The 25,252-nt window shown below is 37.1% G+C and overlaps 1 protein-coding gene across 2 annotated transcripts in view; it reads right to left on the bottom strand.

Annotated features, from left to right (window-relative positions):
- TOR1AIP1 (torsin 1A interacting protein 1) overlaps positions 1–25,252 on the bottom strand; it is a 35,621-nt gene that overhangs the window by 8,684 nt on the left and 1,685 nt on the right. The window contains exons 2-7 of one of the 2 annotated variants that reach the window (XM_007480890.3): positions 20,474–20,551; positions 15,993–16,058; positions 15,368–15,415; positions 9,353–9,391; positions 8,064–8,156; positions 1,278–1,319 (exon numbers count right to left, since the gene is read on the bottom strand). In XM_007480890.3, coding sequence (XP_007480952.2) covers positions 1,278–1,319; positions 8,064–8,156; positions 9,353–9,391; positions 15,368–15,415; positions 15,993–16,058; positions 20,474–20,551 — 366 coding nt within the window. The remainder of the gene's footprint in view (positions 1–1,277; positions 1,320–8,063; positions 8,157–9,352; positions 9,392–15,367; positions 15,416–15,992; positions 16,059–20,473; positions 20,552–25,252) is intronic. The other variant, XM_007480891.3, reaches the window with a different exon arrangement.

Genomic DNA, 25,252 nt, shown 5'->3' with positions numbered 1-25,252 from the left:
ATTCTTAATTTAATGGCTCTAGTTAGGCAGAAAATAAATATTTTATCAGAGAGGGACTATTTCTTAATTCAGAATGAATGATATAAGTAAAATTCTATTTCATCTTTCTATGTAATGATTTATAAATAAATTGTGCATGAATTATGGAACCTTCTCATTTCTCTACCCTGATGTCTTCATCATGGCATTGATGTCAAAAAAGGTAAAAAACAAAAACAAAAAATCCAATAGTAATCTGGTGTGAATCTTAAAATTTCTCAGACTCTAACCTTAGAAGATTTGATTAGGTTATTCCCCATTTAAACAATGAAGGTACTTAGTCAGGAATGTATTGGGAACTTTAATTACTCCACCCATACTTAGGCATACTTTAGGGGAAGATAAAGTTGTAAAACTCCTTACAGAACAATGAAAAAGTCCCCAACCCATACTTATAGTGAGGCCAAGCCCTTAAGCTAGGTCTATTTTTAGATCTAATACAAAAGGGTGCTAAGTACCTCTGAAGGTCAAATTAATCACTAAAAGGACAAACTTAGCAAAGAGATGTGAAATACTCAGAAGTTTTAGTCTACCCAGAGAAGGTGATAATAAGATGTGAATTAAGAAGGTGATAACAAGATGTGAATTAAGAATGGTCAGTCTACTGTGTTTGGTAGATGTGAAAACTTAGGGGAGGTGACATAGGAGAAAATTCTCTTTAAAAGGAGCTGTCTGAACCAGTTCAGGAGGAGTTCGGATCAGTTGAGCTCAGGAACTGAACTGGAGGGGACAAAATCTTGTGGTGAGAGATTAAGGACTGACTAGTCTCTCTTAAAGCTCAGGCCTAGGCCGCCTAGGCCCTTTTCTACTATTTCCTCTGCCCCCCCCCCTCTCCCTTTCTTTAATTCCTTCATTTGTATTAGTTAAAATCTCCATAAAACCCAGCTGACTTGGGTATTTCATATTTGGGAATTTTTCCCATGGCGACCACTTATTTTTGATTTAAATCAAGACACTAAAAATTATCTTTATGCTTTTGGCAATTCACAGTCTTGAACCCACATTTTTATGGTCACAGTTAATGGCAACCACTCTTTTGTCTGTAACACTGGATGATATATAATACACTCACACTATAAAAGCAACCACTACATACACTATATCTCTGGTGTACTTGTGATTTAAAAGGAAAAAAGAACCCAAATTGTTTAAGGTCCCACCATAGTACTTTTTAGGGAAAGAAAGCAAGGTTTAGGCTCCCTATCAGAAAGAAAAATAGCAAACATTTGTGTACTTACTTAGCAATGGTGACTGCTGATTAGGAAGTTTGATTTCTTGACCTGCATCAGAAAATAAGAGGCAGAAAAAATACAAGATCCTTAAGAAGGCTAAAACAAAAATTTTCTTAAAGACCAGAATCTAATATTTGTTGTTTTGTGTTTTTTTTAATCTTAAAAATCAGAAAAATAACTCTTCCCAAAATTTTCAGGCCTTTTCAAAGAAATTTACCATGGCTTATTCATACATACTCTTATTTTGGGGATCTCAATTTTTTATTTTATTTATCTGTGTAAGGAAACTTGTATGGTAACCCCCCCCCCCTCTTCTAATATAGATTCATCTGAACCTTACAGTTTAAAAGAACAGGCACTAAGGAGAGTAACTGGCCCCATTGGTAACAGGCCCCAGAATGTGTCAAAAACCTAAATTAAGGTATTTCTGACTCCAAGACTGGTCTTTTTTTCTCTAGGAAGGTGAGACTTTGGGGTTTTTCAATATTCCACTTGTCTAACACTAAGAACATTTCTTCAATATAGTTTGGTACCTTAGCACATACATGGATTACATAAAGCTTTGTCAAACACACTCCCTAAATTTTTCCTATAAGCAATTATGTGGTCATTACAGAGGTGGTCACAAAGTAAGAGTCATATACTCTATCACTGAAGCCTGAAGGTAACAATTAAGAACCAAAAAACTTGTACAACCAAGTATAAAAATCTTGATAATACCAAGAAAGATATGATTTATTATAACAAGTTCCCCCCAAAAGTACTTATATTGGTAATGCTTGGAAATTTGGTATAAAGATAGCCTAAATTTTAAAATCTTTTAAGCAGCAAAAGGCACAAAATCCTAAGGCCACTATCAACATTTAATCAATGCTATAAAGTCAAAGTGATGTTTTTTCTTAATTTCAGATTCGAACCTGGGTATGGACACAGTGAATTCAAGAAATTCAGACACTTAAAGATACATGCTTTTATCTCTCCCTTTTATCACTAATTTCTTTTTATCTTTTGCTATACTTTAATCAAACTAAGGAAAGATGACTTGAAAAAAATAAGAACACCTACCCATAAACAGAAAAAGTAAGAAGGAAGAAGGAAACATGCCTTAAAAATCTATAATAGCTGTCAATGAGATTCTGGACACTGAACTAGGAGATCTAAAGATTTAATCTAAAAATAAAGAACATACTGAATAAAAAGACATTTCATGTTTTAAAAGCATAATTTACACAGGTTCTATTTTTAAGTTCTTCAATTTAAAAAGTTGTATCACAAGGCCATGATTGTATCTATCACACAGCATCTGAAGATATTTGCTAAAACTGTATAATTAATGTACAATAATATTTGTGAAGCTGTGAGTTAGTCCAACCATTCTGGTAAGCAATAATTTGAAGTTACACTATTAAAAGTCACTGAAATATTATACCTGTAATTATACCTGTAAATACTATACCTATAAGTCTAACCCGGTGATATTAGGCATAATTGTGACCAAGAAGATCACAGATGGCATGAAGATCCCATATTTTAAAAAAAGTTTGATATAGTACCTAGGGAAAAAAAGGGTGCCCCCATCCATGGGGTGTAGACTGAACAAACTCATAAATGAATTTGATGGAAAATCATTTTCCCCTAAGCAATGATCACGATGAAGAACTCAGAAAAGTTTGAGAAGGCTTGTCTGAACTGATGCAGAACAAAGGGAGCAGAATAATGAGATTGATTTATACAATGAAGCACACTAACAACACTTAAAGTCCTCAGAACACTGATAGATGGAGTGAGCAGGAGCAACTTTTGAGGACTGATTAGAAAGCAAGCCATCTTTTGTCAAAAGAGTGATAAGCTATAGGTGTAGAAGGAGGTACATGTTTTCAGGCCCAGCTGACATACTAACTTGTTTCACTTTTAAGCAGTTTATAAGGATGGATATATGATGGTAGTAGAAGAGGTCATGGAGAAGTCTCAATTATGTTTAAAAAAAAAAAAGATAACATTGAAAAGAGGCAAGACCTGATTTTTGCCTTTTTTTCTAGAATATTCTTTGGTGACAATTACAAGACACAGAATATAGTCTAGAAGATTAAAAATCTTTTAGTTGTGGAAAACCCTAATGATTCAAAATGACAGGGCTGCAGCAGAATATAAGAAGATTAGAGCAATTAGAGCAGGAAGGGACCTTGGAGGTCCTCTTAGTACACATAACCCACTCATTGCATAAATGAGAAAATCTGGCCTCAGACACTTCCCAACTGTGTGACCCTGGGCTAGTCACTTAACCCCCATTGCCTAGCCCTTATCACTCTTCTGCCTTGGAACCAATACACAGTATTGATTCCAAGACAGAAAGAAGGTAAGGGTTAAAAAAAAAAAGTATATTCAGGTAAACAAAGAAAGATATTGACTTAAAAATGAAGTTATCAAACGGTTGCAGGGGCAATTCATACTAATACATTATATAGAAGAGTGAATTCTGAATAAAAAATTTCATGTTGATGAAGAAACAGATCAGGAAGTAAAGTCACAGCTGGCAGTATCTTTGGTTCTACCACCTCAAATGGACATGCTATTTGAGCAACTGCTTCATTATATCGAAGACTCTGGGATCATAGACTTCAAATAACCTTTAGTTGGTAATCATGTTCTGTGAGACCTCGGCTGATTCATGATGGAGATCAAGCAACCACTATGTGATTTTTGGATCCTTGAACTTCAGAGAAATCACAAATTCCTTGAGTCCCAAGGTCAGAGAAAGTTGTGATTTTAATCTTGAGTTCTTCTATTTCACAGTAAGACTGTGAACATTCATAAAGTAATAAATAAAAGTAATATATTACTTTCCTACATGCTTGAGGATTTTTCATGTTTGTGATATATTATGCTACAATAGTCCATTATGGTTTTTAATTTTAAAATTCTTTAATTTTACTTGTTAATTGCCACTATATAATCTCCCTTTAGAGTATGTTCCTGAATTAACTTGAAAGCAACAAAACTCCAATTCAGGATTTTTTTAAGGTAATAAAAGATTCATAATTATATAATACAGATTTGCAAACTATTCTAACTTCAATCTAAGTCAGGCAATTTGTAATTCACTATTTTTTTTTAAACCCTAATCTATTTTAGAATCAATTCTAAGGCAAAAAAAGTGGAAAGGGCTAGGCAATGGGAACTAAGTGACTTGGCCCAGGGTCACACAGTTCTAATCCACTATAACAAAAAAGGCAAATCCTAAATAATCCAGAGATCATTAACATTAAGTTCTTGTAGAAAATTCTAAAGCTGGTTCCATTTGGTTCAAGAAAAAGTTCTTATCAAGCCATTCCCCAATTGACAAATGGTCAAAGGATATGAATAAGCAGTTTTCAGATGAAGAAATAAAAATTATCAATAATCACATGAAAGAGTTCTAAATCCCTCCTGATTAGAGAAATGCAAATCAAAACAATTGAGGTACCACCTCATACCTAGCAGATTGGTCAATATGACAGTAAAGGAAAATAATAAATGTTGGAGGAGATGGGGCAAAATTGGGACACTTACACACTGTTGGTGGAGTTGTGAATTGATCCAACTATTCTAGAAAGCAATTTGTAATTATGTCCAAAAGGCTTTTAAAAAATGCCTGCCCTATTTGGAACTATGCCCAAAGGGCGATAAAAGACTGTCTGCCCTTTGATCCAGCCATAGCACTACTGGGCTTGTACCCCAAAGAGATAATAAGGAAAAAGACTTCATAGCTGCACTCTTTGTGGTGGCCAAAAACTGGAAAATGAGGGGATGCCCATCAATTGGGGAATGGCTGAACAAACTGTGGTATATGTTGGTGATGGAATACTATTGTGCTAAAAGGAATAATAAAGTGGAGGAATTCCATGGAGACTGGAACAACCTCCAGGAAGTGATGCAGAGCGAAAGGAGCAGAACCAGGAAATCATTATACACAGAGACTGATACACGGTGGTACAACTGAATGTAATGGAATTCTCCATTGGTGTCAATGCAATGTCCCTGAACAATCTGCAGGGATCTAAAAAACACCATCCACAAGCAGAAGATAAAACTGTGGGAGTAAAAACACCGATGAAAAGAAACTGCTTGACTACAGGAGCTGAGAGGAAATGACTGAGGAGAGACTCTAAATGAACACTCTAATGCAAATACCAACAACATGGAAATGGGTTTAAATCAAGAACACATGTGATACCCAGTGGAATTGTGTGTCAGCTGTGGGAGGGGTGGTGTGAGGGAGGGGAGGGAAGAAAAGAAAATGATCTTTGTTTCCAAGGAATAATGTTTGGAAATGACCAAATAAAAATTAAAAAAAAAAATGCCTGCCCTTTGATCTAGCAATACCACTAATAGGTTTGTACCCTAAAGAGATAATGAAAAATGTTTGTACAAAAATATTCATAGCTGCACTCTTTGTGGTGGCAAAAAACTGGAAAATGGGGGGGTGTCTCTTGATTGGGGAATGGCTGAACAAATTGTGGTATCCTGTTGGTGATGGAATACTATTGTGCAATAAGGAACGATAAACTGCTTGATTCCATACAAACTGGAAAGACCTCCATGAACTGATGCAAAGTGAAATGAGTAGAACCAGAAGAACACTATATAGAGTAGCTGAAACATTGTGGGATGATCAAATGTAACCGACTTTGCTACTAACAGCAATGCAATGATTCAGGACAATCCCAAGGGACTTATGAGAAAGAATATTATCTGCATCAAAAGAAAGAACTGTGGGAGTAGAAACACAGAAGAAAAAAACATTTATCACTTATTTAAATGGGTATAGGTTGTGGGGTTTTGGATTTTAAAAGATTACTTTATTACAAAAATGAATATGGAAATAGGTACTGAGTGATAATACATGTATGACCCAGTGGAATTGCTTGTTGGCTTTGGGGGGTGGGGGGGAAGAGGGAGAGAAAGAACATGGAATCTTATAACCATGGAAAAATATTTTAAAAAGAAAAAGTTCTGAATAACTCAGCACTGCTTGTTAATAATAACTAGCACTTATAGATGAAGAAATTGGGCAGAAAGGGATTTTAAGTGACTTGCCTAGGGTCACATAGCCAGTAAGTGTCTGAGGCCGAATTCGAACCGTGACTTTCCTGACTTGTAGTCAGTCCAGTTGCTCTATTCACACTGCACCACTCAGCTGCCCAATTACTGTTACCATTGCTAGAAAATGAAGCAGTTTTGTCACTTTCAAGGTGATACCATTAAACATACCTAGAAAATGCAGCAGTATCTCTCCTCTGCCAATATGGCCCTCATCTCTCTTCTATAGCAATATTCTTCCTATCTACCTTAAGAGTAGGAGATTCACTTCAATTTAACAAGCATTTTTAAAGCCCTTAGACACTGTGCTAGGAGTTAGGGATACAAAAACAAAGGCAACCTTTTCAAGGAGCCCGAGTTCTACTGGGAGAAGAGGAGGAAAGGACAACATATGGGTGGATAAAAAGCAATGTCCATAAGGCACACCGTCATTATCAATTGGAGAAGGCCTTCTTTAGGCTAGAGTAGGGGATAATTAACCCAAGGAAAGTCCTGAGAATTCTCCCTATTCCCCCCTGGATAAGCAAAGGCATATAAAGCTATTAACTGCCAGTTGCTTCCCTCAGTCTTCTAGAGTTTCTTTCTCTGGGTTCTTTATCTTAGTTATTGAGACCTGTCTTGATATTAAGAGGAATGATAGAAATAAAGAACACTGACTTATTGTCATTTAATGGTAATACTTACAAGGTGAAACTAGGGGCTTTCAATTGAGGGCCAGAAGAGACTGCAATGATTGTCAAGGGGTTCAGGGAGGAAAATCTAAGATTCAAGGTCTTAGGGGAACTAAAGCATAAGACTACTGGTTTTGTTTAGAGTTAAAATTTTTATTTTACTTTTGTTTTTGAGCATTTTGTTAATATCATTTAGTACTTTTCTTTCTCTGGATAAATTCTCCCTGGACTAGGACACTAAACACTTGGAAAAAAAAAACAATATGATATGGTGAAAAGAGCATGCAGCTTTGGAATCAAATCCTGAATTAAAATCTTTCTTTTTGTCATTTAACCCAAGTGACCCTAGACAGATTATTTTCTTTTTCTTGGCCTCAATTTTCTTACAGGAGCTGGATTTGATGATCTGTGAGGCACTTGCCAACTCTAGACTCATGAGACCATACTATTATTACATGCAATTGCTGATGTGGGGTTGAATTTAGACTAGAACTAGGGATTGACTTAAGCTAAACTATTATTAATTTCTTAAAAGTCAGGCAAAATCTTGAGAAAACAGAGATCCAATGTCAACATAATTTCTCTGACTTTTAAAAAGCTAACATAATGGTAAAATAATTTTTCACACACATTTAAGACAGTTATTTTTGCCAATTCTTGAAAGTAATGTGAGAGAGGGGAAAGACTGTCATAGCTGTGGTGACAAGACCTGGATTCAAAGCCTAGTTTTACTTCCTTACTGTTTTTGTGGGACTCTCCCTTGGGTAACTCATAAGTACCTGTTTGATAAAATAAGGGAAGAACAGAAGGTCCACTCAGCAATACGATTCTGTGATCAAAGCAGGCAAAAATTGGTTTAACTTGCTCAAACATTGTAATTCATCTCATCAAGTTACTCTTCAGAATAGAAATGGACTAAAAACTTTTAATGAGAGCTCATTTCAAATGCAAAACTCACAAACTGTTTTTCATACCAATTTGCCAAATACTGATAGGCTCTCTACTGAAAAACTTGACAAGATAATTAGATTCCATCATTTACCTCTTGACTTAGTAGAATCCTCATCGCTAGGGCTGGGAGGATTCGCATCACTGTCAGAGATGTTTTGTTGTTCTACCTCCTCTTCTTCAGGGTCTATTGGAATGATATAATTTGTGTAAAGAATTATAGAGGGAGAGAGCTTTAGCCCAATGGGTCAAAAGCCTTGGTTTTTCATGTTTCCAGGACATAGACACATTTATTAATCTAGACAAACCCTATTTTTTCATCACAAAAAAAATAGAAACATCCCTTCATTTATTAAGCTTTTTTGAGGTTGCAGTTTATAGATCAACTATTTTTTTTTTCATCAAAAGGATATCCCAATGCTTTAAACGTGTTAGTCATACCTTATAATTAAACAAGAACACATTTGAGACATAGTATACAAAAATGCTGTCTGTGCCCCAGCCATTTTTTTTTAAACCCTTACTTTCTGTCTTGGAATTGCCAGAAGGGTGGTAAGGGCTGGGCAATGGGGGTCAAGTGACTTGCCCAGGGTCACACAGCTGGGACAAGTATCTGAGGCCAGACTTAAACCTCCCATCTCTGGACCTGGCTCTCAATTCACTGAGCCACCTAGTTGCCCTGCAGCCATCTATTTAACCATCTAACCACACATGGCCAGTGACATCCATTTCATGGTCCTTAAGGCATCTATTACCTGAACAAAAATTTGAGACAAATCTGAAAGATTAAAACGTCATAAACCTTATCATGGAAACCACAGAGAGAGTAAATGGCCAGTAGGTGTTAGAAATGTGAGCTAATCTATCAAGAAAAACAAAAAAAATCTACAGTTTAATATATAACTGAGATTCTGACAGAACCAGGAAATGTGCCATTTACGGACTAATCAATCCAAATTACAGTTTAAAACAAGGATTCAAAAGACTACATCTAACTTGTGACCTATTCAAAAACAGAATATGAAACCTTGGAACATGTGATTTTCAAAATTACAATAATGGAATCTAGAAGCTCCCAGGAGCTTCTGGTTTTGAAAATTAATTCATTTTGAGAAAGAAAATACACATACACACACAGAAGTACCTATCAATTGCTAAAAATTATTTAATTATCCACCCATTAGCACCTTGTGAAAATATGTGGGGGAAAAAATGGTATGCAAGCACATGTACACACTCTATTTCTTTTCTATGAATTTTGACTCCAAAAGACATTTTGTTTTCTGTCTCAGCCCAGTTTTGGGTGTTCCATTACTTATAACCAGTATTTAATTACTTGTGAGATAACAAATGCTGAATTAGACAAATTCATTAAGACAGTACCTTCTTCAGAGAAATCAACATTCTCCATTCTAGTGACTCCTAGGGGAAGAAAAGAAAGGTCACATTTAAGTTTTAAGTAGCTTCAGTGGCAAAAAAAACTAAAACAGTTAAGTTGTACTTATACCTAGATTTGTAACAACTCTTCAAAGTGATACTGAAGAAATGAATCTATTCACTCCCAATATTTTCAGTGGGATAAACTGAAGAGTGTTAACATTCTCCAGAACTGTTCCAAGACTCAACCAGTTATCTTTTGTTGAGTGACAAAGTGGTTAGAGTACTGGGCACCTGGAATCAGAAAAATCTGAATTCAAATTTGGCCTCAGATGCCTATAGCCATATGACCTTGGACAAAGTCACTCAAGCACTGGTGGCCTAGGTTTTCCCATCTGTAAAATGGGGATAATGATAGCACTTACCTCCTAGGATTGTTGTGAAGATCAAATTAGATATTTGTAAAGTATGCTGGACACACAGGAGGCTTTCTATAAAAGTTGGCTATTATTATTAGAAGTACATTTGGCTGATTTAGAAATCACTGGAGGATATTTGTGATGACACATTGACAGAAATTCTTACCACTACAGCATGACAGTGACAACAATTCTCCCTGACACATTAAATCTCTTATTATAAATAAGAAACTGAAAGACTAAAAGGAAAAAAACAATTAGCATAAAATATTAGGAATAAGAATAAGTGCTGTTAGATAGACTGCTGGCCCCCAGAATCAGGAGGCCCCCAAGTTAAAAATCTTTCTTCAGCCTAAGCACATATTTATGCCTGGTGCTTCTCTCTAGATCACCAATAGATGGCTTTATTTGACCAAGGACAACGAGCTCACCTAATGTGCAAAAAATACAACAACTACAAATGAACTGCCTTCTTTTTAGTTGCAAGAAAAGCTTTTACATCAATATATTTTATTTTTACATCACATTCATTACTGAATATTCCTTCCCCTCTCCTACATTTAATGAGCTTTTTCCTGTAGTAATTATACTAGAAAGTTAATTAAAAATAAGATGATCATTGATAGAAAATTTTCAAGTCTTCCAAGAGGAAACATTTTGTTACTCTATTTCCATATTTTATTACATATACCTGAAAATAACAGTCATCTTTTTTTTAACATAGGCTTTTAATTTTATTTTTTTAAACCCTTACCTTCCATCTTGGAATCAACACTATGCATTGGTTCCAAGGCAGAAGAGCAGTAAGGGCTAGACAATGGGGGTTAAGTGACTTGCCCAGGGTCACACAGCTGGGAAGTGTCTGAGGCCACATTTGAATCTAGGACCTCCCATCTCTAGGTCTGGATCTCAACCACTGAGCTACCCAGCTGCCCCCAACATAGTCTTTTTAAAAGACATATACTTCAGTTTTCCTTACTTAAGACAATTAAGTATTTACAAAGCACCTATGTGCTAGGTGCTGGTTTTTCTTATTTCATAACCCTGAAAGGTCTTCAAGAAGTATTTCTAGAACTGGTATGAGAAAGCTCACTTTATAATTTTAAGGATCCCGGACACAGCAACTCAAGGATACAGTTTGGTCATTTGCCATAAAAAGCCATGTTCCAAATAGTGTAAGAAAAGGTAAGTTTTGTCTGTATTTTAAGAATCTTAAGAATCTTTTACAACAGGAGGCAGTGGCCAGAAAATTGAGAAAAACATCATTCATTGGGTCTAAGGCAGGTTTTTTTTCAGGGCTCAGGTTTCATGCAAGTGTAAATACAATATCTGATTTAATGACATTTACAAAAAGGATCAACAAATTATAAATATTTAAAAGCAAATCAGATCCATGAATTGGCAGCTTCTCAATCTAATCAAGTTTCAATTTCATTTCCCTAATAGTTGTTGCAATTTCCTGTTTTTTTATTTTTTATTTTATTTTTTTTTAATTCCAAGTTTCCTTGCTTCCCTAATCTAAGAGTTAAAAATTGTTCCTCCCTATGATTATTCAGAAGCTTTGTGAAATAAAAATCCCATTCGGGGACAAGAAAATGTTCTTTAAAAAAGGAATTACAGTTGTCTTAAAATAAGAAATTCAGTTAGAATAGGCAGCTAAAGAGATTTCTAGGCTCTTTTAGTATCCTTATGATGACTGATTTAAAACAGTTAAGGACTTTAGGAAATGACAGTTTTGCTGATATAATAATTATAGCTAGTATTAACATATTGCTTTAAGGACTATGAAATACTTTATATTCACTCATTTTATCTTCACAACAACTTTGGGAGGTAGATAGCATTATTATTTTCCTATTAGAGATGAGAGGAAACAGGGGCAAAGAGAGACTAAGTGACTTGCCCAAGGTCACACAGCTAAGTTTCTGAGGCAAAGTCTGAGTTCCAAGGCCAGCATCCTATTCATTGTGTCCCACTTTAGCTATGTCTAAACTCATGAGTCTATCTCATAACTATCTTTTCCAGTGATATCTATTTTGATTCACCCTTAATGATCCTAGTCATAGTAATTAACAAGATAGCAATGAATGACTATAGTACCATGTTGGCAAAGGTGGGGCACAGGCCCCTAGTGTGCCAGAGGGGGGCTGCTCTCCTCCCCCTTCTCCACAGCACCTTCACACACCCCGCCCCTCTGCCCAGTCACCCAATGCCCTCCCCCTCTGCTCTCAGGGATGACTGTGGGGGAGGGGGGGAGCGGGGGAGAGGGTGACTCACAGGCAGTTTTGAAGATGCAATTTGGGCACATGATCCCTAAAAGGTTCGCCAGCACAGCTATAGAATATTCACAAGTATTGAAAAAAATCTAAATAGATCATCTGTTTGAGAAGGAATGGCTAAAAATTTGTAACCCCAACAAATTCCTCAAAATTGCTTTCAAGTGTCCCAAATTTCATCATAAAAGACATTCTTTATTACCTAGTGACTTATTAGCTCCATTGGAATTTGGAGAGAGCACTGAAGAGGGAGAAAGAAAGGGAAAATAAAAGTTTTACTTGCAAAGACCAGATGGCTTATCTGGTTTCTGTAATGTCTAGTGGTCAAGCATATGAGAATGCTATCATAAAGGAAATCATCAGGTTTCTCACAAAGAATCATTATCAAGGACACTTCCAAATCTGATGGACCTCCCAGGATTTAGTAGTTGTGTCATAACAATAAGAGTTATCCAAAAACTGGAATGGAATGCTTCCCAAGAGATGGCTTCTTAACCTCCCCACCCCAAACTTCAAGCCTGCTGGGCTGACTGGCCTTATGCAATTGCCCTACTATAGAGGAAATGCTTTGTTCAGGTAAGGGATGCACTAGGTGACTTCTGAGGTACTTTCCTACTCAGGTTTTATGATGCATTTAATTGCATTTTAATATATTTTTATCATTCATTCAATTGAATTTTTGCTTACTGACCATGTGGATATCTACTGTCCTTATTCTATGAGAACAGATAATCCAAATTCACAATCAACATATCCTAAATACCGAATAGGTAAATAAGGTACAGTGTTAGGTACTGGGGTTTAAAGATTTTTAAAATGACACAGTGCTTGCCCTCAAGGAAATTACAATCTCTTCAATGTAGCAGGGGAAATGAGTTATAAAGATAAGTAGATCAGGATGTGGTATGAGCAAAAAGAATACTCAGATAAAAAAGTTCTCTAAGAAAAAGGAGGAAGAGATAATTTTCATACTGGGGGATAAAATCAGAGAAGATGTCACAGAGCCTTAAAGGAAGATGAGAAACCTGAAGAGTAGAGATAAAGTATAAAAACATTCAGAACCCTCAGGGTAGCCTAAACAAATATAAGAAGACAAAAGAAAGCAGGCCCACTGAAGTCCAGGACTATTATCAGTCCAGTCTGGTTAAATGGTCAAGTATATGAAGGGAAGTAACATGAAATACAAGTGATGGTTCATTGAAAGGGAGAGTGTTGGGTGGGGAAGGGGGAGGGAGCTGGTTGGATTGAGAACCAGGCTTAAGAGACAAGCGAGGTCCTAGATTCAAATTTGGCCTTGGCCACTTCCCAGCTGTGTGACCCTGGGCAAGCCACTTGACCCCCATTGCCTAGCCCTTACCACTCTTCTGCCTTGGAGCCAATACACAGTACTGATTCCAAGATGGAGGGTGAGGGTTTTAAAAAAAGGGGGGAGTGTTAAAAGATATGTTCAGGGGGGTATAGGCTAGGTAGCTCAGTGGAAAGTCAGGTCTGGAGATGGAAGATGCTGGGTTCAGATCTAGCCTGATACTTCCTAGATGTATGACTTTGACAAAAGTTATTTAACCACTATTGCCTAGCCCTTATTAGCTCTTCTACCTTGGAAACAATATATAGTATTAATTCTAAGATGAAAGGTTAGGTTAAAAAAAGATGTCAAAAGTGAAAAGGAGGGAAGGGGGAGAATACAAGTTTGCAGAATTATTTTCACTGAAGTTTAATGTTCTAATCATATATTACTAGCTGTATTGAAACTGGGGCACAATTAATAAGGAGGCACCACTGCTATGATAACTGGACAAAAATTTTTCTTTCATATCTTAAAAAGTAATTTACATATTTGTTTGGGTTGCAAAGGATAGTTTAAAAAATTATAAATTCTCATCTGCAAAATAAGGGCACTGAAATGGATGATCTGAGATCTTTCCAACTTTATTCCAAACAAATTGGTTTGATGATAGTATTTGAGAAGGGGCCACTTTTAATGCTCAATGGCCACAAGAGGACAATTTTGAAAGAAAGTAACACTTTTAGCTGGGCTTCATTCCAAAGAAAAGTTTCTGAAAGAAAAAAAATCAATCCTTTCCTTTTGTGACTCATTATGAAATTAAGCCGTTACATGATAAGAACTGAAACTAATGTGCCTAGTATGTTTACCCAATGAAAGCAAGCTTTTAAACCTCATTGCAAGTTAGTTTGGCAAGATACAAAGAATCATAGACTTAGAACTGGGAAGAGACTAAAGAGGTCAGCTAATCCAACTCTTGCTCAAAGCATGAAATTTATCTTTGAAATCACAAACAAGGTAGTCTATCATCCAACATCTTTTTGAAGCTAAAAGGAAACTCATTTACTTTCTAAGGGAGCACTATAAAAAAGTCAAATTGGATTAATTCCTGGGAAATTTTTGTGAGGAAGTAATTGTGATTTCTACTCATTAAATCCAAGTTCTCTTTTTCCAAGGCACCTGGATGACTAAGCATAGCCCTTCTTCGAAATGCCAGTCTATCAAATATTTGAAAATTCTCTTGTGGGGCACTGTGATCTACTATAGTGAGAGGACCTGGATTTTCATCTGAGCTCTGCCAGGTACCATCCCTAATGGACCCCATACAGATTACTTCACTTCTTTGGGTCCCAGTTTCTTCATCTGTAAAACAAGGAAGTTGGACTAGATGCCCTTTTAAGTCCAAACCCCTAAATCTAAGACTCCCTCTCCCCTTTATCCCTGTACCTCTCTCTTCCAGATCTTTTCTTCAGGCTAAATATGTTCTAAACTAATCCTAAAAGCAGTTTTTCCTAGTCTCTTAAGCCTGCTTGTTCTCTTCATCTCTGGATGTATCTCAGTCTGTCAAAAAGCCCTCCCCTAAGATATATTCTAGAACTGGCCAGTAAACTCCAAATGGAGTCTAACTATGAAAAGATCAGCAGGCAGAGACCACCCTTGCTCTGGACATTAAGCTTCTTTTATAATGTGGCATTAAATCATATTGGCTTATTTGCTCACCTTTCAGGATCACCCTAGGACTTTTTCATATTAACTATTTTCTAGTCATGTAATTTACCCTCCTCAAAATTGTGAATTTGAAAAAAGCTAAAATAAATGAAAATTTTATGAATGACCACCAATGAGTTGGAACAATAACAAATTAATTCACTATCTCATACTTGTCTGTTTTGTAAAGTTGAAACCAAAACTTTCAAGTCAGGATGCTGAAATGATCAGGAATATAGTATTCATGATAAAGTAAAGGCCCCAAATCTCATTTACATCACTATAGCCATAAATCAGGACTTTCACAAAGAACAAATTAAAGGCAGTCACCAACCTGTTTCCTTCATTTTACTATTTCCATTTGTCCCAAATGAAGAGTAATCTGTGACAAAGGAAAAAAAAATGATTATAGTCCAGAATAAAACAAAGTGCACAGTTCCACAAAGGAAGTAAGGACATTTCAAGTAGTGTCCATCCCCAAACCAAAAAATGGTAGAGTTTATACACAATTTAAAAAGAGAAAAAAAAAAGGGGGTGAGGGGCATGGAGGCAGAAAGTCCCAGAAAAAGAGAGTAAGGAAGACTTTTCAAGTCATCTGACATTATTATCATCACAGCACATGGCCAACACATCTTTTAGGTACCAGTCAAAATACAGATACTAAGAAGTTATATGTTTACAAGGAAAATTTTAGGCTTTCACCCCCACTCAGATAGGAGAGCAATTCACAGCAAATACAATTATTTAAAAAGTTTTCATCATAAAATACATGTGTAAGCAAAGGCATATATCTGATTATTCTTTATGAGATAATGGTATGCTTCTAAGACAATATAGTCTTCAGCCTTTTGTTTTCCATTACTAAGATAATTAGCAGAAATGAAATGTTTTTCCCTTAGTTTTAAAATCACCAGGTTAATAAATGGAACTATAGAAACACATAGAAAACAAGCTCTTACCAAATCCTGAACTTTTTATAGGTGGTCTACGAAGGTCACCTATAATTGTAGAATCTTCATTAGCTACTAGTATGGGAAGAAAATATATTTTAAGATATTAGAAATAGTAAATATACTACATACATATTAACTTTCTCTTACTTCTGACCAACTTTTAAGTCACCACATATCAATGTATTAATAAGATGTTTTAATTTAAACCTTGCTGTATAGGGTCCTCATCACACCCTACCTCTTCTCCCCGACCCCAAAAAATCAATCTGCAGGCCAAGCCTTCTGGAGATGGGTTTCCCTGCCCTTTTATAGGCCAATCCTTAAGATAACAAGTCTTTACTGTCTTGTGCTTTGTCAAAGCCTTCTTAAACTTCCCAGGACTTGCACTTGACATTTGACATTCTACACTATGATGAAAAATCAAAATAGGGTCAAAAGAGAAGGAGCAATTCTACACTGATAAGAAACAATGAATACAAAAAGTTCCTAACTTTCTTCAACTCAAAATTTTTTTAAAAATCCAACTAAATATAAAACTTATCCCACATATTCATCACAATCTAATTTATTATCTATGGAAATTTTATATTCAGGTTTGGCTTCTAACTTCCCAGTACATTCTTTTTCCACTTCTTCACAGCAGGCAAAGATATGAAGGGAGTGAAGTCATGAAAGCAATGTGGGCAACAAATGCATAAAGGTAGAAGGATGTAGGAAAAGACTGAGGAAGAGCTTGTAAGGCATCATTAGGCTGTGTTGGAGTGTCATGTAAAATGTACTTTTGTGGAGGACCCATGGATTCACTTATTGTCTATGCTGATTAATTCTCAAATTTACTTTTTTGGCCCTAACCTCTCTGCTGACCTCTAGTCTTGTATCTCCAACTTCATACTGAGCAAGTAGATATCCTGAAACATCTTTAATTCAATATGTCCAAAACGGAACTATCTTTCTTCCATGAGCTCTCTTACTCCTAGACTTCCCTATTACTGTTGAAGGTACGAAGGTACCCTTCTCCTTCCTAGGCTTGAAACCTAGGTATCAAGCCTTAATTTCTTACTCTCTCATACTGCCTCTCCCTGTCACCACATTAAATCCATTGTCAAGAGGTCCTGCCATTTCTGCTTGTGTAATCTCTCTCACATATGCCCCTCCTCTCATCTTTCTTCTGACCTTGCTACCTTGCTGGTACTTATCATCTCCTTATGCCTGAACTACTGAAACAGTCTATGGCAGTGATGGTGAACCTTTTAGAGATGGAGTGCCAGTGCTCCCATTGGGCTGCTAAGTGCTAGTCTACTCTCCCTCCAGCTCTGCCACCTTCTCTCCCCCCACCTCCATGCTCCCACATTGGGCTGCTGGGCAGAGGGGTAGGGGACTGTCAGGTGTGGTGGAGAGGGGGAGGAGAGAAGCTCTATCTGAGTCCCTCTGCCTTTCTAGTAATGAACTGGGGAAAGGGAGGGGAGAATGCAGGCAGCTCAGCTATGAGCCCATAGAGAGTGCTCTGTGTGCCACCTTTAGCACCTGTGCCATAGGTTTGCCATCACTGGCCTATTTGTTGGTCTTCGCTGCTATAAGCCTCTCCCCAATCCAACTGATACTCTACTTCATTGTCAAACTGATCTTCCTTAAAAAGTAGGTCTGTCCAGGTCCCACCTTTGCTCAGGAAATGGCCTTCAGGATCAATGATAAAATACTGTCTTTCCCAAGCCCTATATCAGGACCTGGTCTTTCCCCTACCTTTCTCATCCTCTTCTTACTCCCCTTCATGTAATCTTTGATCCAGTGACACTGGCCTTCCTTGCCTGTTCTTCACACCAGTCACTATATTCTGACTCCAGTTATTTTTTTTTTCAGGCTCCCCCCCATGCCCAGAATGCTCCCCTTTCCTTATCTCCACTGCTTGGATTGCCCAACTCCCCACAGGCAGCCTTTCTAGCTCTCTCTCAATTTTAATAAAGAGTGTTCTCTCTGTGCAGTTGTTTCTCCCACTAGATTCTGATCTCCTCAACCTTCACGAAGATGTTTTTTATCTTTTATTCATCCCCAGGCACATCTTGGGCGTTTAATGTCTACTGAGTGTCTAGAGTTTGCACTGTGCTCTACTGGCAATAGAGTGCATCACTGAGGTCAAAGGTGTGATGTGGTTAGATTTGTGCATTAGAAAGATATTGAAATTTTTCAATTAGAAAAAAAGGTATTGGCAGCTGTGTTAAGGATGGATGGAAGAGAAGAACTGGAGGCTAGAGAGGCTTTTGGAGGCTATTATAACAGCCCAACAGAGGTGAATGATGGCTTGAATTGGACTGAGTTGTGGCAATGTGAATGGAGGGGGAGGCACAAATCAATAGGACAAAAATGGATTTAACTTTGCTCTTGAAAGGCCTTTTAACCCAGCATCTGAATTCTGTTTCAATTCTTTCAACCCTCCACGTTTCAATGTGAGCAGGAAGTATAGAAGTAATTCTAATGGAAACCTACACACATGAAGACATGAATGGAAGTTGATTTAGGGTTATTCCCAGTGATCACTCTTCTATCTTACTACTCAGTTTTCACTAATAATACATACATCCACTTTCAGGTTCTGTTAAATGCAATCTTCGAGGGGGGCAGCTGGGTAGCTTGGTGGATTGAGGCTTAGAGATAGGAGGTCCTAGGTTCAAATCTGGCCTCAACCACTTCCCAGCTGTGTGACCCTGGGCAAGTCACTTAACCCCCATTGCCTAGCCCATATCACTCTCCTGCCTTGGAGCCAATACACAGTATTGATTCCAAGACAGAAGGTAAAGGGTTTAAAAATAAATGCAATCTTCGAAAAGGTATGTCTGTTCTGCTCTCTTTCTTTCAGAGCCAAGTGACTGCTTTAAAAAGTACTTTTCAAATAGATTACTTCCAATCCACAGCTTTCAATTCAACAAATACTTAAATGAGTGGCTACTATATATATATATATATATGGTTATTGTATATAGTGTTGAAGTAATGAATTACAGAAGCAATGTAAAGTATACTTCTCTCTCCTGTGGAGGTGGTATGAGGATGGAGTATATAGATTGGGAAAAACAGCATTAGCAAAACCCTCACAAAGACCTTAGGAAAAGAGGACAAGTGAAGAGATTAGACTGGCTTTGACTGAAGCAGAAGATCTAGTTAAGGGAGTTGGGAGGTCAAACTCTGGAATGCTCAAGAAAGCTGGGGGTAGGGGATGGGAAGAGGGAAGAAGTGGGTCTTGGGCTGGATTTCAGTCAGTCTTTAAGGTGATCTGACTATGAAGACAATTTGTAGTATAAAGCCTCATTTCCATAGTATGGGGATGCTCTTATCTTTCCTGTTGATCCTTTTTTACAAGTCTGATTAAAAGAGAAAGAGAAAATTGAACATTTTAAGGCCAAGTTGATAGGAAGGCAGCATGGTACAGCAGAAAGGACTCTGAGGATGAGTTCAAATGCTATCTCCTATGCTTATTCCCTTTGTGATATTAGGCAAATTACTTAACCTTCCTGGATCTCAGTTTTTTTATACGACCTAAGATTTCCAGGGTACTTCAGGAAATGGGTTCACAGCCTTTGTCCCTTATTCATTCTGAACTCATCTTCTGGACAAGGCACCATCAATTGAACTTTTGTATTTGTATATCCCTAGCAGTTAGCCATGTGCCTAGATCCTATTATTATTTACTCATTTGTTCATTCCTCTAAGGCAGAAGTCAGTAACTTTTTTTGTGGCATGGCCTCCTCAGAATAATATTTTAAAATGCATAATATAAACAGATAATATAAACAGATGTATGTATCATTTTGGATTAAGTCCCTCTACTAATCTAGGAAGGCTTTAAATATAAGATGCAATGAATTATGGCTACTGCCCAGAAGACTAACAATTAGATGATGAATTTTTCTGGCCACAGCTAGTCATGGCTAGTCACAGCTAGTAACAGTCGATATTAAGGCAGAGAGGGACTGTAATATCTGCATAGGGGATAGAGGTCCCAAACTGAAAAAAATTTCTGAAGTACAAGTTACAAGTATGTATATTAACTCTGAAGAATTCTCCAAATTATTTTGTAACTATGAAATTTTCCCATGTTGAATAAATGGGTCATATATGCTAGGAATCGAAATTCTAAAGATATCTCTACTGCTATAATATAGGCAACTAGATGTTGCCCCACTGGATAGAGCTAAGGCCTAGGAGACCTGAGTTTGACTCCAGACTGACACATACTACTTGTGTGACTTTGGGCAAGTCACTTGACCTCCACCTCAGTTTCCTTATCTGTAAAATGGGGATAATGATGGCAATTACCTCCCACTGTTATTGAAGTGATACTTATAAAGCCTTCTGCAAATCTTTTAAAACAGTATATAAATGTTACCTGTTTGCTATTATTATTCTGAAAAACCTACTTTTAGAGACTTGATGTAATTCAGATGGCAAAGAATATAGCAAACAAGGAAAAGAAAAGAAAAGTAGACCTTTCTTACCTGGTATCTCTTGTGCTCTTTTGATAGATTTCTTTGAGACTGTTTGGCTTATGATGGTTTGGGAAGATGGTTCATCTTCTAAAAAATAAAACATGTGAACAGTTAAAACTGAATGGGGGGGGGACGGACGAAATACCTATTCAATTCTCGTGCTACCTCTTTAATGATGCCTAATCCTTGCATTGAAAGCATTAATCTCTCTTCAAAATTTTTGTTTTTAAGACAAATTTCATCTCTACCTTGGTCCAATCACATTCACCTAGTAGCATGCTTATTATATATTTTATCCTCCCCCTCCTTGAGAATGGTATAATTTTTCATGTATTCCTAGCCTTTAAGTACCTTGGCACATAGTAGGTTGAATAAATAACTGTCAAATGTAATATCTTCTGTAATTATCTTTTAACTTTTAAAAGATATTTAAACATTAATGTTTTAAATCTATTTCTCTAAGTCCTATAAGACTACAAACTAGAAGGCTTTATTTACCTATATTCTCTTTAGTACTCTAGCATAGTACTTTGTACATGATATATTTTCATTGTATTAAGGTTTAAAAAAAGCTTGGAAATTATAAAGTCAGAAATATTCCAAGCAGTAGTGAAGACATATGAAAGTGCTCAGAAAGAGAAAATATTTCAACACATTCAGGTTACTGGAAAAATATGCTGAAGTGATACTAAAGAAGTGAAACTGAGATTTCCCTCTGGGGGCTCTATATGCACAAAATAGAAATGAAGGGATGGGCTGCAATCTGCCCTGATGGATGAGATGAAAGAGTCACTTAAAAATACTGAGTAATTTATCCTTTTACTTTTCTCTATTATTAATTTATCAAATGAACATCATTATGTACATAGATGTTCGGGTGGGGTAATGGAGAAGAGATCCAGAAAAAATGAAGGGACCTCCTTGTACTAAATATCCACACAAAATACTTTAAAGAAAATCTACAAAATGTTTAATAATGCAAACTTGGGTGAATATGAACTCTTTATGATCAACAAGCTTTCAAATACAAGTAAAGAATAATATAGTTCACATGTATAATGAACTTTACTAACAACACTTTGATAAGACTAGAGAATGGGTTTGGGGTTTTGGTGGTTATCAGGGAACTAGGGGAAAGGGGTACTGAAGGACTGATTTCCAAAGTCACAAAGGCAGCATATGTCTCTGGCAGGTCTTGAACTTGGGTTTTCCTGGCTTCAAGGCCAAGTTGGATATCTATTATCTCTTTGCCTGCCACAATGTAGATAATGCCTATACTTATTTTAAATTCTTACTTTCTGTTTTGGAATCAATACTAAGTATCCATTTTAAGGCAGAAAAACTGTAAAGGCTAGGCAAGTTGGGGTTAAATGACTTGACCAGGGTTTACAGCTAGTCTGAGGCCAGATTTGAACCTAGAAATTCCTGGCTCCAGGCCTGGCTCTCTATCCACTAAGCCACCTAACTGCCCCAATATGCCCATAATTCTTTCTTTCTTTTATTTTTTAAAGTTTATTTAATTATTAGTTTAGAATATTTTTCCATGGTTACATGATTCATGTTCTTTCCCTCCCCACCTCTCACCGCCTCCTATAGCCAATGAACAATTCTGAACAATTCCACTGGGTTTTACATGTATCACTGATCAAGACCTATTTCCATATTATTAATATTTGCAATAGAGTGATCGTTTAATGTCTACATTCCCAATCATATCCCCTTCGAACTAACTATGTGATTCTTCTGTGTTTCTGCTCCCGCAGTTCTTTCTTCTAAGTCCCTCAGAATTGTCCTGGATCATTACATAACTGCTAGTAGAAAAGTCCATTACATTTGATTGTGCCACAGTGTATCAGTCTCAGTGTACAATATTCTCTTGGTTCTGCTCCTTTCACTCTGCATCAATTCCTGGAGGTCTTTCCAGTTCACATGGAATTCCTCCAATTGATTATTCCTTTTAGCATAATAGTATTCCATCACCAACAGATACCACAATTTGTTCAGCCATTCCCCAATCGAAGGGCATGCTCCCATTTTTCCAATTTTTTGCTACCACAGAGTATGGCTATAAATGGTTTTGTACACCTATTTTTCACTATTATCTTTTTGGGATACAACCCTAGCAGTGCTATGGCTGGATCAAAGGGCAGGCAGTCTTTTAAAGCCCTTTGGGCATAATTCCAAATTGCCTTCCAGAATAGTTGGATCAATTCCACCAGCAATGCATTATTAGTGTCCCAATTTTGCCACATCCCCTCCAACTATTACTTTCCTTTGCTGTCATATTAGCCAATCTGCTAGGTGTGACGTGGTACCATATTTGTTTCTATCTTACTTGTAATGAAATTGAAATTGAGGGCCCAAAGATTCCTTTAGATTGTGAACTGCTTAAGGACAAGGATTATCTGTTGCCTTTTTTTTTTTTGCTTAAGGCAGTGTCTGACATAGAGGAGGTGCTAAATAAATATTTAATGACTAAGTGATAGAGAAGTTAAATGATTTTTCAATGTGATCTTCATAAAGCATAAGTCATTCCTCCATTGGATAAACTTCAGTGTCTCCCTATTACCTCCAGGATCAAATATAAAATGTTTTGACTTTTAAAGCCCTTTTACAACCAGGTCACTTCCCACCTTTCAAGTCCTATACTTTACTCTTCTGATACAAGATCTAGCAAAACATTAGCCTTGCTATTATTCCTAGAACACAATTTCCTCCTCTGTGCTGTGAAGAGTGAATCAAACTTTTTGTCTATCAATCAGGAATTTTTAAATTAATCAACTTAAATACCTCCCCCTACCTGACACTAAGTAGAGGAATTCCCAAGTCACTTACTAAAGTGAGTGAGAATTCCCAAGGCCATGGACCACCCCTTGGGCAGTGCTAAGCAAATTGAAAGACTGAAATTGGTTCCCTTAAAGTGGAGGAAGGGACAAGAAGTGACATGGAAAAAGGACTATAAAAAGTCCTGAACATTCTGTTGGGGAAACTTCAGCTGGTAACTTGGCTTTTGGAGGTGGCTTTGGATTGGACCTTCAGCTAGGACCTTGACTTTGGCTCCAGTACTGCTTCTTGGAGGACTGCTCCTGGATCACTTCGTCTTGGGTGAGTGAGTAGCTGGCCTTCCTTTCCTGGAGGAAGCTGCTTGGGTGGAACCCTAGCATAAGACACCACCAGGTCCTCTGGCTGAGGGTTGGTTAATGAACCCTGCCAGGGCTGAGCCTGACACCAGAGCAACATTTAGTGATAGGCTAGACATTTTCTCTACCCTCTTCTTACATTTCTCTATTTTCAATCCTTCCTTCCACACCTCTTTGTAAATAAATGCTACTAAAAGTCATTTTGACTTGAACTATATTTTAAAATTGGTGGCCATATTACCTTAGAATTCTCATATTTAGTCAAACCCTAAATTTAATTTCTTACTGTGCCTTCTGCACATTCACTGTTCCACATAACTTGAAATGCTATTTTCTCTTTTCTGCCTCCTGGATTCCTTCAGGACTCAAGGTTGAAATCCTACTTTCTTGTAAATTGTCTCTGCTGCCTCCTCTCCTCAATGGAGTAACCTCACTCTGAAATGCCCTCCCATTTACCCCACATACATGCTTACATATATTAATGTACATGTTTTCTCTGGAAAATTATCTCACCAATGAAAATGTGAGACATCTTTATTTGTACCTCCTGGCATTCTGCACAACAAGCTAGCAAAATAGTAATGAAAAGGCACTCTTCTTCTTGGTCACAAAGAAAAGTACTAGAAGCCAAAACTGAAACCAGATCTTCCAAACTGGGAGTTTAGCATGCTTTCCATTATACCAACCTACTTCTGCTTATAGAGAATAAAAGACTGTGCTTAGTTAAAGATACATATTTCTTCTCTATCACCATCAATAGGCTTACCATAATACCTTGTAATTCAAACCACTGTCTTGTCAGATCTCACTAATGACTCACATCCTTTGCATGACATTTTGCCTAAGTCAGTTTCAACCACCCCACACACAACTTCAGCCATAGCTGGTATATTACAAGGCTGAGAGTTACTCTTCCCTTCACACAGTGTCTCAAACATAGCAGGCACTTAATAGAGAATTTCTGACTATGGTTTACCTTGATGAACTTGTGCCAGATTTCTCCATTACTATAGTAGATTCTCATTTCTCCTTCTCTCTCTTAGCCATGGGAAACCATTATTATTCTCTGCCCCCTTCTCTACTCGTTCAGAGGAAAAGATCTCAGAAAGAGGATAAGAAAAGTTAACTTAAGTTTACTGAGTGGAAAAGAGAAACTAATTTAAGTTTATTGAGTCCAGTGACACTGGCCTCTTTGCTGTACCTAGGACACTGCATCTCCACACTCTAGCATTTTCATTGGCTTATTCTCATGCCTAGAATAATCCTCCCTCCTCATCTCAGCCTCCTGGGCTTACTTCAAGCCTCTGCTAAAAATTTCACCTTCTACTAGAAGCATTTCCTGATCCCCCCTTAAAGTTCCTACCTTTACTCTAACGATTAGTTCCAATTTATCCCGCTCTTGTTTGTACAAAGTTGTTTGCAGGTTGTCCACCCCATCAGACTGTGAGCTCCTTGAGAGTAGTGGTTGTCTTGATTTTTTTTTCTTTTGATTCTCCAAAAGTCTACTGACTGGGACTCTCAATAACTAAGACCAAAGTCAAAATTCTCACTAAGAATTGGAGGACCAATCCCTCCATTAGATTAGAACACCGGCGCAAGTGTTGCCCTTACTCTCCCACTCTCACTCTCGGGAGGTTGCTACCTCCTG

This window comes from Monodelphis domestica, chromosome 2 (assembly GCF_027887165.1).
Source record: "Monodelphis domestica isolate mMonDom1 chromosome 2, mMonDom1.pri, whole genome shotgun sequence".
Taxonomy (NCBI): domain Eukaryota; kingdom Metazoa; phylum Chordata; class Mammalia; order Didelphimorphia; family Didelphidae; genus Monodelphis; species Monodelphis domestica.
Note: the sequence above shows the minus strand (reverse complement) of the source record. Positions and strands in the feature narration are given on the sequence as shown.